The sequence below is a fragment of the Acanthaster planci genome, linkage group LG12 (genome assembly GCF_054643075.1).
Source record: "Acanthaster planci isolate LZ-2023a linkage group LG12, COTS_SCS, whole genome shotgun sequence".
In the NCBI taxonomy this organism is placed as follows: domain Eukaryota; kingdom Metazoa; phylum Echinodermata; class Asteroidea; order Valvatida; family Acanthasteridae; genus Acanthaster; species Acanthaster planci.
In genome coordinates, this window is record NC_141788.1 from 2,567,423 (window position 1) to 2,583,314 (window position 15,892).

The 15,892-nt window shown below is 42.1% G+C and overlaps 1 protein-coding gene across 2 annotated transcripts; it reads right to left on the reverse strand.

Moving 5' to 3' along the window:
• armh1 (armadillo like helical domain containing 1) lies at positions 1-8,017 on the reverse strand. Of its 2 annotated transcripts, none has more exons than XM_022231671.2 (11): positions 7,798-8,017; positions 7,103-7,312; positions 6,484-6,552; positions 5,640-5,806; positions 4,977-5,173; positions 4,532-4,616; positions 3,885-4,004; positions 2,773-2,975; positions 2,192-2,269; positions 1,976-2,057; positions 1-1,604 (listed from the first exon to the last, which is right to left on the reverse strand). In XM_022231671.2, the coding sequence occupies exons 2-11, from the start codon at positions 7,300-7,302 to the stop codon at positions 1,585-1,587; spliced, it is 1,221 nt and encodes a 406-aa protein (XP_022087363.2). In that variant the 5' UTR covers positions 7,303-7,312; positions 7,798-8,017; the 3' UTR covers positions 1-1,584. The 2 variants fall into 2 exon arrangements, with proteins under 2 accessions (XP_022087363.2, XP_022087364.2); XM_022231672.2 differs by having other exon boundaries at positions 7,103-7,329.
• Positions 8,018-15,892: the final 7,875 nt, after the last annotated feature.

A 15,892-nucleotide genomic window follows, 5' to 3' on the forward strand; every position in this document is an offset into this window, starting at 1 on the left:
AATGTTGAACACCACTCTTATTGATTTATTCCTGTTGATTTCCTTCTCCTGTACTTTGTGACTTTTGTATCAAACCAGAAAGGTGTGATAACAACTCTTGCATCATGTTAGGTGCCCCAATTTTTTTTATCGCGGCAATTTGCCCTACAAAACATGAGATCAGCAAAAACGCCTACTTAATAAATAGCACAATATAAGATCTGAAAATGTAACTCCCGCAACTTGTCAAACGTGACTCATAACTTATATCCAAACAAACAACGAAAGTTTTTTATGGACAAAATTATGTACAATGTGTTTTGAGGCAAAGCTTTGGTCAATGGTAAGATATATGTACAACGCATGACAACTTAATACTCCAAGAATAAAGAAGGCACCTCATAAATATGAGCATGCAGGGGCGGATCCTAGATTTTCCCAAAGAGGGGGGGGGGCGTGAACGAAAGCAGCAATGGTAAAATGCCCCTGCGATCACACAGTACTACAACCCTCAGGGCGTGGGGTACAGACATTTTGGGATTCTAGGCCCTCTGTGGTGCAATTTTAGGCAGTAGGGCACCTCTTTTTCTTCCTCCTTCTTTCTTTCTTTATAATGGGGGGCATGTGCCCCCCCCCACGCCCCCACCCTTGGATCCGCCCCTGGCATGGGTACATCATGGAATTAAGGGTTTTACTGAGGATACTCTTAGCAATTACCATCACTGTTATACTTGTAAACGTCCAACATTTACAAAGACAAGCCTAAAATGTCAGCTTTATTTCACTAGAAACTGCAAGGAAACAGAGGCGGAGCCAGCGGGGGGGGGGGTGCCGCAGAGTGGAAGAATGCAATGAGATGGAGAATTTGAGAAAACAACTAGGACGCTGGATAGCAAAATTGGGACGGCAGGACTAGATGATAAAAGTTTTAAATATTTGAACAAAAAAAATATCCCCAAATCTCCTCGGTGTTTTCATGGCCGGGTCTTATAAATAATGTGACAGTGATTAACTTTGCAACTGGAAAATAAAACCCTGGAGGGAAGAATGTTCAAAAGAAAAAAGTCACCAATGTAAATATTACAAAATCCCAAAAATAGGGACTGAAAAGGAAGAGCAAACAGTTTAATGGCCAATTGCACATTTTGTAAACATCTGAGAGATACAAATTTATCCAAGCCGCTTTGACATTGTGGCATTCATTAACAGCGTTAAAGGTCATCTGTCTGCAGGGATGCAACCCTATAACAATGGTGGCTTTTAATAACAACAGCTCCCTCTGTAGTCGACGACTGCCAAAAAGCTTTGAGATGCTTTTATTTACAGACGAACGGTGGAATTTCATTTTGACAATAAGATAACAATCAGCCAGTGATTGTTTTGAGTGAACACTTTACATTTGACTGGCGGTTTGATATTTTTTCAGAAGTAAAAGAGCAATAAATAAGGCCCAGGTAGGACAGTACACAACTTAATGACCACATTAAAAATGGAGACAAATCATTCCAAGGAATTTGCTATTTACGAATATGTATAAATGGAAAAAGAGGCACCACTTCTTGCTGTTTATGATGGCACTTAGGCAGGTGTAACAAGACTGACGCATCATTCCAGTCCATCTACGACTGTAATATAAAGAAAGGGGGATAATGCAAGAAAGAGAAACCATCAAATTTACATGTCCACAGACATTTCAGACAGAAGAATAGTTTGTGTCCAAGATTTTTTCTGATGTAATAAAAGCGTGAAGTGAAACAAAGGTGTCTTCTGAAACTGAACTCAACTTTTGAGAAAAGGCTTTGTTCTCTCTGCAATAAAACAGAGCAAAAAAGGAGGAATTCGAGAGGTCACAACTTTCAGACAAGGGAGTCAAACAGTTACGACCTTGACCTTTCTAGTGGAACACACTGGACATCCTACGGTAGGTTTTATTGTTACGCAAATTAAGGAAATAGCCTACGCGGTAGTTGCATTTCAAGAAACTGGACAAACTTACTTCCTGGAATGTTGACCTTATTGGAGCGGAGGACATCTGCCTGGACGGGATTCATATTCGTGTACAGCGTCTCAGGGTTCGACTACACAAACAAAACGTACAAAAACAATACCCAGATTGATTTGGAAATCTTTCGGGAAGACTTGTCTTCTTCATCCAGCCACAAGCTGGAACATTTTGCTAATGTGAACGCCGTTTACGGTCGAGTGATCTTACCATAAAGAGCTGGTACAGTACGTCTCCCATGGCCTCTCGGATATTCTCATCAACAATTGGAAACGTGCTTGCCAAATACTGTCAAGAAAAGCAAGATCGCAAACCAAATTGGAAGGGATTATTATGATAAGATGTAGGAATTCCGGTTCCAAAGAAAAGGTTGCCAAGTCATAAGCGGCAAACACACCAATTCGGTGTTCCGGTTGAGTATGCACAAAGTCCAGCATGTTATAAAGTCATTTGGGATAATCAACACGTGCGTGCCCATATCAGCAAAGCTCTATGCCAACTCACATACACTGAACAAGTTTGTGCTGGCGTGATGTCAGGCACTGGTCGTGGAAGCAGAGGGCTGAGGGGGGCAGTGCCCCTCCCCCAACTTTTCTGACTGGGCAGACTTGGTCCCAGTACTTTTGACAGGTCTTATAATGGAATGAGGGCTTAATGGATCAGTCTATAATTGGCTGATGCCTCATGATCTCTTGACTGGCATCTCCACTTTGAAAATGTTTCCGCCGCTGCTGATGTCAGGCACTTAATAATCCTCGGAATGACCCACTGATTTTTTGTAAAGTTCTTACTTCCAGCGTGATGCTGGCTTGCCGCTGGCTGTCTGCGTGGTCTTCGTTGCCCATAGCAACCATGAGATTATGCACGCATCTCTTCTGGATCAGCTTCTCGGCAATATCCCTCATGTCGTGCACCAGCATGCCGATGACCTTGGCGGCCGCAGCCTGCTGGACGTACACTGGTAGAGGGCGTTTCAGCTCGGGGACGTTTGGGTCTGGAAAGTAAATACCAAATAGGCAAAGAGCTCTGTAAATCACGGCCATTGAATTTAAAGACACTTGACAGGGTGCTCGCTCTGTGTACACAGTCATAAAATTAAATCCTGAAAGTGAGACAATTGGATAATCAGCCAGCCATTAAGAGAATATAAGTTTTGAACATATACATGTGACTCGCTCTGCGAAAAAGGGTATGAAGGGACACTGTGCTATTTCACACCAAGGGAATTTGTACATGGACAGGGTGATTTTGTACTTGTTGGTTTATTTGGCTTCTATTATATTAGTTCTTTCACAATTCATACAAGAAACCCAACTGTTGATGTGGGTATTCTTGGCTGATTTCTTTTTCCATTCCCTTTGTTTAAAGGGTTTTATCTCTGAAAGCAATTTTGTTCATGTGTATGACACGATTATGCAAAAATCATTATATATCCCCAGATTGCAAAATGCCACAGGGTTCAAACCTACACCAAAATAAAGCTTTTAATGTAACCGATTCAAATGTGTATGTAACTCATTTTGAAAAAAAAAAGTCCCGTAATACCCATTTTTGTGGAGCCGGTCATATGTACGTTTACTGTTTCCGGAAAAGTGCAGTATCCACTGAACAGATTTGATGAGATATATTTTCTGGCTCAGCAAAGCACAATTACTTGATTCTCCCTGGTACAGTCTGTCTTGTTTTGAGTGTGCAAGTTGAAATTCTATCATTACATGCGATGTAAGGAAAGTTAGTTATGAGGGATTTGAGAGCATGACCAACTGCTCCAGTGTTGTGGCTTTGACAAGAAAGTGATGTCCAGCACCAAGACAAGTTGTTGGTGTAATTCACTCAGTTTGCTGGGGCTAATTGCAAATGTTCAAATGGAACATCCTACATCACAGGGGTAAGAGTTTCTTACCGTCTAAGATCTCAGGTCTCTTCATGTGTTTGTCCTTAACAGGGACAAGGGCAGCCACCAGGCTGACCAGCAACTGCTCCTGAACGTCATATGACATCAGGTCTTTGATGAGTTCAATTGCTAGAGGCAAGACATGAAACACAGGCAGGCCCATCAAACGTGGTCTTTAGTATAAATGCACCTAAATTATGCAACCTCACGTTAAAAAAAACGTTCTGAAAAGCCTACAGAGGCGATATGTTTCAGAAACTCGCACAAGTGAAATGATGAAAATGTACATCAGTTTCACAACTTAGTGGATTTTCCATGAAATGGCAGGGATTGAAAATCGAACTCCCACATTATTTCAAACACCAATTAAGTGACACTCCGTCCTTCCCCAATTTTCAGTCACTATCAAAAATTAAAGAGGGCAGTAGAGTACCAAATAAACTGATGAAATCGTACTTCTCCCAGGCTGATCTGCTCCAATCTTCACTTTTATCCAGAAATGATTGGATCCCCTCCTAAGAACATCCACCCAGGTTTGCCAGTGAAACTTGCTTCCCTGTGCATAGTCTTGAGCTGAATATCAAATCCCCGACTGTGGGCTACCGACATGACATAAAACGTGGAGATTAATTGGTTGAGATGTAAGGCAACTTTACCTTCGAATTGAACCTCGAGATGGTACGACTTGAGCAGATCAACCAGTGGATCGACGACATTTGGATTTGCTTGGCGGACAATTTTCTGGAAGCAAAAACAGAAATTTCGCTGTAAAATAAAAATGATTAATGCTAATAAGCAAGCAATGAGTACATGCAGTAAATTCACAGGGACTACTTGGAGTCTTCTGAGACAAGAGTCCTGACAAACGAATCGTTCTTCGACAATATCAGAATAGAAATGACAACAATAGCCGGTTCTGGTAGACAGGATACCACTGATGATCAACGGCCTCTGGACCTCCTTGAAGCTATCCCGGGATACTGTGCAAGGGACTACTGTCAAAATGGGTTCCTTATGGCAGAAACGCTATCCCTGCAAGTTAGATACATCTGGGGATTCTCAACAGTGGCTTGGCCACCATACTACACCAAGCAAACTCACCTGAACAATGCGTAACGTTTGAGCAGCCATCTGCTGAGCCTTGGGGGAGCTGGAGGGTAGGAGGGCGATCAGTCCCTTGTAGACCTGCATCTCAAACTTGGGGTTACCCTGGGCCAGGGTCTGTAGCATGTGACGGGCGCACTCCTGGGTCTCCTCCGACTTGGAGCGGGCCAGGCATTCCGCTACTGCTCGGATGCCTTGTACGGGTCAAAATTGTGACATTCAATCAATGCACGCAAAGGAACTTCCCCGAAACCCCTAATAAATTCCTCCACTTTGCTGGACTTTAAAACACTTTCTTGGTTTGGCAACTTTCAAGGGGCATCAACTTTCAATGGGCATCAACTTTCAATGGGCATCAACCACAATGTAATGTAAAACTGGCTAGAATCTACCCTCTGAAATCTCTTGGCCAATTTTGAAGGAAGTGGGAAAGGGAATATTAAGCACCATGCAATATTGACATAAACTTTGGGATCCTTCTGCACGTGAGCGATGAGAGTGGTTCATCTTAGCATCTGACTCTAACGTAGCTAGGAAGAACCAGCTCTACGGCTCATGGCAACGGGGGATTTGCTAGTAAGTTGGGGGGCCATCGGCCACAACCATGTGAAATTGCGGACACAGGAGTGGCATCACCTGCAAATTATCCTGTGAACATACCATAACTCTCACAGATGAGCTCCTTGTATTTGCGTCCGGCGTTGGCAATGCACATGAGAAGATGCAGGGCCTGTGCCTTATCCTCCTCCTTGGCCTGCTTCAGGCCCAGTATCTCCAGCACTGTCAGGACTCCGCCCACCTCCAGGAACTCAGCCAGAAACTTGTGTCTGCAAACGGGCAAAAGAAGACATGAGAACAGAAGGGTCCTCTAGTAGTCGATGTAAGAAACGTCTACGGAAGGAAGGCTCCATTTTCGTGCCTTCTTTCTTTTTTGCGCACTTGGTGCATTTTTCTCGTACAAAGTGAGCACTGGGAGACATACGGAAGCCAAGGTTGGTGCACAAATGACCATTCAATTGCTGAATGATACTCGTAAGAATTAGCTCGGTGGGCTGACTTGCACTGGGCTGGTATACCACCCAGTGTAGACACTTCTACCCTGTCTATATGCGAGTGGGCCATGCAATGGTCAATCAAATCAGTTCCCTCAACAAACCAATACTGGCCGTGTACAACATTTTCAGGTTCAACGTATAGTCTACCACCACGAGTTTATTTCGCCACCCGCCCCGTTGAACATATAGAGTCAGACTTTGCTTACACATCCTCCATGGAACTGCACTAAATGAAAAACATCTCACTCAATCAAAATATCCTTGTAGGCCGGTAACAGAATAAACCCAAGAAATCTACTAACATGGTAAGGGTTGTGGAAAAACTTCTCATCAGTTCATCTATAAGATCTGTCAACTGGTGTAGGTTTTTGACAGAGCACAACAAAGAACCAATAACAACTGTAACATACCATAGTGAGGAATTCCCTAACAAAAAGCGAGGAACTTACCCACTTGACGCAGAGAGAAATATCGTCAGAGCTTGTAGCTGTTGGCTCAGACATGTTCCTACCATGTAGCTACAGAGTACCAAGTTAAAGGAAATCTGGACATCATTGTACTTTTTGTCCGTCCTTTTTATGACCATATATTGATTTATTCCTCCAATCAAATGTTTGACCATTGTGACCAAAAGTAATAAAAACAAAAGGTAACCTTCTCGCATAAAAGAAAAGATATAACACTTTCAAGGGAATAGTATAACGTTGTCTACGCCTTTGGAATAATCTGAAACACAGATGTGGATCCGCACAGTGATGGTCTTGCATCTAGATATGTAACCACTGGCATGCCTTTCTATGTGGATCCACACAGTGATGGTCCTCTACCTAAATATGTTATATTTCAATATATGTATTTAATTTTTATTTTATTTAATATTGTTTTGTTTTAGTTTGTTTTATTTTAGAATAATTTGTACTAGTTGACAACATGAAAACAAATCTAGTTGTCCGATGTCTCTCTGGGTGTACCATTGGCATGTGATGTAGATCCATTTTTTTTCACATTTGAAGTAAAAGACAGTTGCCAGATTGGATAGATGGATAAATAAGTCATGGCCAAGGATACGTGAGTCTCAACCAGGCTGTTAGGCGAGCCAGGAACAAGCTTGCTGCTTGGGCAAAATCGGCCTCCAGCTCTGGCCCAGTTTTATTCTGACTGGTCTGAATGAAATCGTTCAGGATCTTGAGTCGCACCGCAGTGGAGCCCTTGTCCCATTCCCGGAGCATGGCCATGATGCTACTTATGGCAGTCTGAGCTTTGGCCATGGTTAAAAAGCTATTAAAAAAAAAGCACTACTTCAGACGGAAAGGTTAAGAAGAAAGGTTAAGATAAAAATTGAATTTCTTTTAAGAACAAAGAAGAGTTTACAAAGTTGCCCTGACACATGTAATGGGAAGAAGCTGTTGAACAACATTTTTAAAAACATAAAAAGGTGGACATCAAATCAGTCCGAGTTACTAGGACCCTACGAATAGCCTCTTTTATACATTTGGCTACTCCTAAACTAATCCTAAATATTGTAGATGTGAGTCCCCTTCTGTAGTACTTCCAGAACTGTAAGGTTTATGCAAACTAAGAGGCGGTTCGTGTATTCGTAGAGTAGAACGTAACACTTAAGCAGCTAAGGGCTCGGACCATGCTTGGACGAGGCCGCGAGAACGAAGCGTTAACTCAGTAACTCAAGCTTTCAGCTAGTTTCACGGACACTTGGGCATATTGGGCCTACCGCACAATTTCGCAAAATAGTCTCAGCCACTTACCATACAATTTCCCACAAAGAGAGCAGCACAACTAAAAACGTTTTGAACTTTAAAATGAATTCATACAATGCATTAATTTCTTCCCGACAAACATGACGAAAAACACGCAATTTTTCAAAAAACGCTATCCACTACATTTACAACCAACGATAAAACATGGCTAAAAGTTGTTGACATGTTGCTAGTGAGCACGTACTCGATCATCATGATATTCCGCCCGGCGGTCAGGTCAACCATAGGTCAATTATGCTTGGCTGGTGTACATGCTGATAGGGGATCTTGCTTTTGAGAAAATTAAAATCTTATGAAATATCTTTTATACACATTGTTGCAACTATGTATTAAAAGTTTAAGATAAAGATGGTGGCAATGAGACAGTATTATTTATGTATAAAATCTTGAAAAAGCTACTTTCGTTAGAGACGACAGACGCTTCACCATCTATGCCCCTATTATATTAAAATGGAGTCAGCCGATCGCGGCTGTGGGTACCGGGGGCGGGTACGGGGTGCAAATGTACGATGGCCGATCACGGCATATCAGTAGGAGTAATTCCTCTCACGTTCAAAATTAAATGAAACATTGTTTGAGTCGCTATACCTCTCCGAAATTTATAAAATACATGTAAAAGCCTAAACAAATGGGAAACAAGTGCGCTGATTATTATCGATAAGAAACACAGACCAGGACGTCTAGAAGTTAATAACAATTAAGACTCTTTGGCAAATGAATGATGAGGGCGCTATAATTAATGTGTGTGAATTGGACTGTTGCGGGAATAACAACATAATCTAAACAATTTGTGTTTTTCTTTTCCATTTACAAACATTCATTTCTGTGTTATGGAAAGTTATGTTTTGCAAAAAGTTCCAGTGTCTCCGGCTTTGTAAGCCATCTAGCTAGTTTTTCCGGCTGTTAAAAAACAAATCTCACGAGTTTTCCGCCTTTTCCTGTAAAACCCTGATGAGGTTGGTGTGTGATCCTGTTCCAAGAAGTGTTCTTGGGTCATGTTCCCGCAGTTCGAACGCGAGAACGAGAAACTCGTGTCAAGAACAGGCTACCTGAACTCAACTACATCATCAAATAAACTGATTTTTAAAACAGAAGTGCAGTCTTTGTAAACGTCTTTTTTAATTGGAAAATACGAGGCGATATCATTATGATGTAATAACTGATGTTTTATTGTTGTAATAATCATTCCGCGGGTCATTGAGTTTCACTTTATACTTGATTTTCAACTGAAATTGTGTGAATAACAATAGTGGCCAATATTTCTTCATGACGTTGGTAGGTGATGTTGAAGAAGTGATTTTTAAAAATTGATTTAAATTTTTTTTTAGAGAAATTCGCCTTGAGTTAGCCTTGGTCAAAGCATTCGTCACTTAATTCATTATAACTGCACCGCGCGGCGTACCAGCTTGTCAGCTACATTTGTCACCACCTGCCCGGTTGTTTTTCGTGAAGAGTGCAGTCCACTAATTCAAGTAAGAATTTCTGGCCAGCCATTAGCATTAAAAGTGCCCCCACAGCATCTTTTGAAAAGGAGATTGTATTGCCCCAAAAATGGTGAAATTAGGCTATGTCAATCTTTGCCTGAATCAGCTCCCCGGGTCTGTGGGCTTTCATCTGAGAGCTAATGGCGAAAAAAATACGGTTGAAAAACGGTCCTTAGTTGAGGGTTGTCAACTAAACAACCAAGCAGACTTAGGAAAATCACTTTTTATGGGGTAATTTTGTTTTGGGGAATAACTGAAAATGTCATCCGTTAACCCACAGAAAATTGAAAAGAAAGTGAAAGACTAGGGACCATACAATAATTAAACTTGTGTTTCAGATAAAGAGATTAGCCTCAGTTTTTTTTCACTGGAAATTCAAGATTATGGCCAGAAGATCACTTTTTGTTTCAATGTGATGGGGGTTAGCCAAAATATTCGCCTTTCCTCGAAGATACCCCCAAAATAGTAGTAAAACTATGCGCTCAGTTTTGAATGCAGCTGTCCGCCTCTATCCAAAATAGGCCTGCAATTTGGGGCTTTTTGTGAAAGAAATATCCCGAACTGGAAACTACCAGTCCCAAATTCGCCATTTATAGGAATATTTCTGTGATCCCTCCCGACTGTGGCATGTCTTTTTGTAAAAACCCCGTGGGATCAAAGAATAGTAATAAGCTTGCGCGCAGAAATCCACTAATAAGGTGGAATTCACCCATTGGGCCATGGCATTTGATCATAAAAAAAATGGTATCATGGCTTGAACTTAACCCGTCTCTAAGGGCGCCCCCTATTTCCACCAGTAATGAGGCGAAGGCGAGAGCACGATGTGACGTCACGATGGCAAGACATAATGGCTTAAACTCAGTTACGCGATGCAATTTAGGGAGTTGTTGCTGTTGCTTCTTTTAACGGCGCTTTCAGCTACTCAGACCATTTGCGCCAATAACAGGTACGTTTATCCATAACCTTTATGAATCAGCATCACATTACGGAGTTAGGAAAACGGTCCAGTTTTAGAGGCGGGAGGAAACTGGAGTACCCGGAGAAGGCCTGCAAGAGCGGGTAGGGACTGGAAATCAAATGCACTTGAAGCCTGGGCCAAGCCAGGACTCGAACCCAGGCCTGATTGGTGCAAAGCGAAGAAAAAAACGCTACGTCTGGTAACCCGCTCCCTCTCAGCGGGGAGGCAAATAAAACGCAAATACCTACCCTGGCTAAGCCTTTGCTGACCACAGTGTGGCATTTTATTTTCCAATGACTGTCATCGATAAATCATTCTACGGCATTTTATTTTAAATAAGTTATTATTGTTTTAAGTTTTAGATAAATGAATTATTTATGATTAAGTTGTTTTCGGTAACGAAGAAGAAAAGGCAAAAAATAATATGCTATCAGCTCCTGTGCATTAAGCGGGCATCGTTTCCTCACTTACATACAACCGGCAGGATTCTGCCGGATTTGTTACGGTACCCGCAACCGGTCCCTATACGTTCAGAGGACGTCTGTATGAAGATGTGGGGAGACTACGTACGGTACGGGACGGGAACAGTCTAGTCTTTGACGCGGATCGGAGCACGACTGGAAAACTTCGTACCAGCTATCTTTCTTTCGCCGGTGAGGGCGCACTTAAACTTGCACAGCAAGTTTCTGTGACAGAAAACTTGGCACTCCTAACCTGATGCAAGACTTGTTATCACACCATTCTGTTTCTATACATATCACAAAGTGCAAGAGACACTTCAACAGAAAGTTATTAAGAGCGGTGTTTAGCATTCTTTAGTTTGGGGGACAATAGAGGAACCTCGCCTGAGAAAGCATTGTCCAGTGAAGTTTAGGTTGAATACTTCGAAACATCAACTGGCTGGTCTGTTTCCAATGATACCGGCTCCAAAATTTAAGTATGCACGGAAATTTATTCCAACCGAATAGGTCCGAGTGCAGTTCAAGCCTTGAGAAATTTGTTGAACATTTTACCAATTTTGACTGGGGGAATTTATAAATTTAGGGGGTAAGCATCATGAGCTTTCTTGGGGGGGGGAATTTTGGTCAGACTCCTCATCCAGCAAGGACAAATCCTGGGTGCGGCTTGCATCAGGCACGCAGTGTTTGTTGGTATTACTGGGTTATTGTTTTGGCTTAGACCTTGTTTCTGGTCACTCATGCTGGACACACGAGGGTCTGGTTTAAATTTCCGCCAAATTGTTGATTGGAGGGTAATTCGTCCTCTTACAGACCTAATAACCGTAGTTTTTTTTAAATGTAATGCGCAGAAGAGAAAAAAACAGTCGGAGGAAAACACCGTGGAGACCGAATTCTTGTCAATGCTTGATGTTCTGGTCATCTGTGCTGCAAATTTCTTGATATCCAGATTTTTTTTAATAGTAAATTCAAATCCTGAAGCGATGAGCACAGATTTCGCTAACGCAGTTTTGAAACCTTTATTTCGTCAACGGGGTAATTTTGGCAGTGAGCTACGATGGAAGACTGTGAACAGTACTTTCTAGCAGTATTTTATCCTAAATAACAATAACTTTTTGTGTGTGTTTGGATGAGAGGACATCCAAGCCAGCACGCCATTCGCGCGATCGTAACGGCTATTTCAACACAAAAGCGTACGTGACTTTTTTATGCCTATCTGAAGTAACAGGGATCACAGTGAAGGACTTATAGGGAATGTTCCTGCGGTCATTCCACCCAAGGCTGTTGTTCCACCAAACAAACATGAACTTTGCATGAGTTGATGACTTCATGAGAGGATAATTTATTTTCATACAGAAGTTTATAGCTGATAAGAGGATGTGCTCCCTCTCAGCAAAAGTTTTACACGAACAATAATTGATGACTCAGCCTCGAAAAGTGTTTCGATCTTATTTCATGTTTCCTATTAGCACGATCTTTTGTTCAGTTGTTTGCGATACGGTTGCTGTTTTAGAATCATCGCTTGTTTGAGGCTCGATGTTATTTTGTCCGTGTACTGGAGTACGGGTTTATTCATATAGTCAGTGGTCTTTGAACTTGGGAGACTTGGATATTGAAATTGGATATCACAGCCTCAAAAAGCAAAATGACCTGATGATATGCACACGCGCGCATGCTAACTGCTCTAAACTCATGCCTCAAGGCCGTTTTATATTTCAGGACGAGATGTTACAAAACATTTGCAGCGATTCCATTTAAGTCAAAATCACAATTACGTTTATGGCGTTCGCTTTCGTGCAAGGTATGTACCGGCTCCAAAGCGGCAATGTAATGTAAATTAAGTCGCCAACATTAAAAAAGGCAAAAACAAAAGAAAACATCGACACCCGACCATTCTAGACCGATGAACTTACAATTTCCAAGGCGAGAATATTTATCACCCTGTCGTTTACAATGGTGCATTGTTGGCCGACGGATTTTCAGTATTCACCCACGAAAAATGTATAGGCCTATACGTCAGTGGCGTACTCGTCTCCGGATATTTCGTGGATGTATGGGTGTGTGTGTGTGAGGGGGGGTCTAGGACCAGAACTTATCCCCCCCAGCTCTTGATGCTCAAGCTCCTCCTCTCCCTCCCCGATTGCGCCACAGGGGACTGGTATGTAGGGCCTACCACTAGAACTAGTGGTTTGAAATGGTGGTGTAATGTATCATTGTTTTTCAGAAAGAAAGAAGAAAATGGAAAACAGCGGGGGGGGGGCTCATGCCCCAAGGCCCCCCTCCCCGGGCGTGCCACTGATACATGTTGTTACATTTTGAGACACTCCGTCCACAGTTTACTGATGTCCTGGCCATTTGCATGCAAATCACAGTACCAGGATCATTTTTGAATGATTAACCGGCGGCTGAAAGCATAGCAGCGTTCGATCTTCTCGGAATAATATCGTGAGTGGAAAATGGGGGAACACGGGTTTGAGGGGAACACTGTATGTTATTTGTCGTGCCATGGAGGTATCCCAACAGGAGGTCGAGGGTTAATTGTTTTGGTCTCTAGCTACCACCAGGAGGTCGAGGGTTAATTGTTTTGGTCTCTAGCTACCACCAGTCCAGGGTCTAGGCCAGGGTCAAGCTGGGATTGTTGTTTATGATCAGTGTATGGCCGTGCTCCGGGAAAATCTATTCCAATGTGTCCTTACTCGCCAACCCCAAAGAATCACCTTAACCTGCTCGTAAGCAATTATAGTTGGTCAGTTACTGGGAATTGATATGAACGAGGTTGCTTTGCTTGGCTGGGAGTTTGTGTGGTTTTAGTGTGAAGCATTCGATATTATATGGAAGTATGAACATTTTCTTCAGGACCATTTCCCACTGACCGGCCCACTGAACCACTTGGAGAACGATCAAGGTGAACTGGGTCTTTCATGGGACGAGCCTGGTTCCCCGTCCCTTTCAAATCTCCGTACGCTGTGTACACGGACGACCCCGTTTGATTTGTGTACTGTCCTTGAATTTGGATCCATATCAGACATTGCACGCTTCATTCACTGTGCAGATGTCAATTTCTTCATGTTCTGCAAAATTACATCTCTAGCGCTCATAAAACACACACACAAAACGTCAACTTGTGCAACTAGGCAGTTTGCGAAAAAAAAACCCACTGCGGTGTAAACTTTTGTCCAATCAGTTTCACTTCGTAATCAAACTCGCAGGTATCACTGGCTCCAAGACTATAGAGCAATGCGAACATCCGTGCAGAAATGTGTGCACCGACACGTGTACGAGTGTATCTTGGCGCTGGTTGGTGGCATTGGCCTCGATTTATTTGCCAAGTTAGAGATTGCGACTAAACAGAAATCTGGTCTACGTATAATCCGGTCGCACGAGGATACCCTCGTGAGACTATGAGGTTATTAAACATTAACAATTGCAGTAAACGTCAGGTGATCGTGGATTCAGAGCGCTTCAAGGTCGTTTCCTTTCTGTTTCACAAAAGACAGGCCAAGATGTGTTAAACACCCTTATTGTTGACAAAAACTTTTCACCTATTTTTACGTCGAATTGTATTCAAATGAAATCCCGTGTCAATTGGGTTTTTCGCTGAACTTCGTGTTAATACTGTTTGATTTGTTTGGGAAAGAGTGGTACACTACTGGCCTGATGGCTAGGTGAATAGTGGATTCGTGGTATTTTAACTCCTACTAGATCGTTGCACTTTCTTCATTCAAACTCATTCCCACGCCTGTGTTGGTATTACAACTGCTGGTGAAATTCCAAGAAGGATAGGATGTTTCTCTTGGTCGAGGTTGTTAGAGTAATTTTTCATCGTGTTGGGATAGATGCGGGTGATCTTCCTCAATTGTACGATTCAAGACGTTGCGGTTCCCATCACTAGCCAACATCAATTAAAACATCGGACACGCTATTGTTAAAGTATTTTCGCTGTGTTGTGTTTTGCTATAGTAACAATTAATAAATATTATTGAGTTCAATTTGATATTATTACTTTAGTATTACAATTCGTGGTGTGGTTCGTTTTTTGTTTGTTTTTTTATGTAAACCTTTTTTGCAATATGGCTCACCAAGGACAGTGTGCACTGGCAGCAACGCGTGCCTATTTCTAAACGTGTCAAAGGCCGTGGATTTTAATCTCGCATTCATTTTATCTTCGCATATAATTTGCTGTTCAAATATGGCTGCAATTTTGACATTTTATCGTCATCGGGTTCAGTGTTTATTTTAATACCGCAAACGCGATAAGCCTGACAGCACTTAGACCAAAAGGTGTAACTGTGGGAGATATTTCGGGTCGAAGAATGGAAAAAGATCTCAATTTTGAAAGTTCGTACTGACATCGTCTGACTTCAATCCTGAGAGTGCATCCTGTCATGGGACGTCCAGTTTCTTTTTTTTGGGGGGGGGCTATAGTTATCTATACAGAGCCTAAAACAAACGCAACAGTTTTTAGTTTTAATTTTGTGGCGACTGTATTAGACTGTATTAGTTTTACACCAAAAAAACTCTGTATACCAACAGTGGAAATAACATCTTTACGTCTCCATTTTGTTATGTTGTCAAGTTTAGCGTTCGTGTTTTGTATACAGGGAACGAGTATTAGGCCTACCAATCCCATTTTGCAAAATTTGTTTCAAGGCCTGCAACTCGAGGAAAGTATAATTAAATGGAATTTTGACTCAGTAACCCCCTTAAGCTCCTTCAAATTTCTTGCGCAATTGATTCGGTTATCTATACTCTGCGTACAAACTATTTTCATATATTTCACAGCATGATTTGACTGCTGTTAGCCTGCACAGCGCTCAGGAATCCACGCTTTGATTTTACAGCATCGATCACCATACTTCTTCTGGTACTCAGAAAGAACAAATTTGCATACAATACGGACAGCAGTGGTCCCCCCTAAAATAAAAAGCTTGTTATTCAATTCCAGTTGTTTCGGCCCCTGTGTATCAGTTGGCCCAAAGATTATTTGCTAGCCTCTGATCAGGGGCACTCGGTGTTGCGATTGGTATAGCGAAACACGACACCATGGGAGCTATCTAGGTGGGCGGGTACGCTAGGTTTACCTGAAACCTTCATGCTCCACCGTATTTCATTTGTCAATTGTTCAGCTTTAGCAGCCAATCACGGCCCAGAACCAACGCTAATTTGCGTACACCGGTGTTCTT

Excerpts from the sequence above, each read along its gene's own strand:
- armh1 (XM_022231672.2), bottom strand. Across the intron at positions 2,058-2,191 it reads TACTGTACCAGCTCTTTATG|TCGAACCCTGAGACGCTGTA; the intron begins GTAAGATCACTC and ends TTGTTTGTGTAG. Across the intron at positions 1,605-1,975 it reads TAAGGTCAACATTCCAGGAA|TCGTAGATGGACTGGAATGA; the intron begins GTAAGTTTGTCC and ends TTTATATTACAG.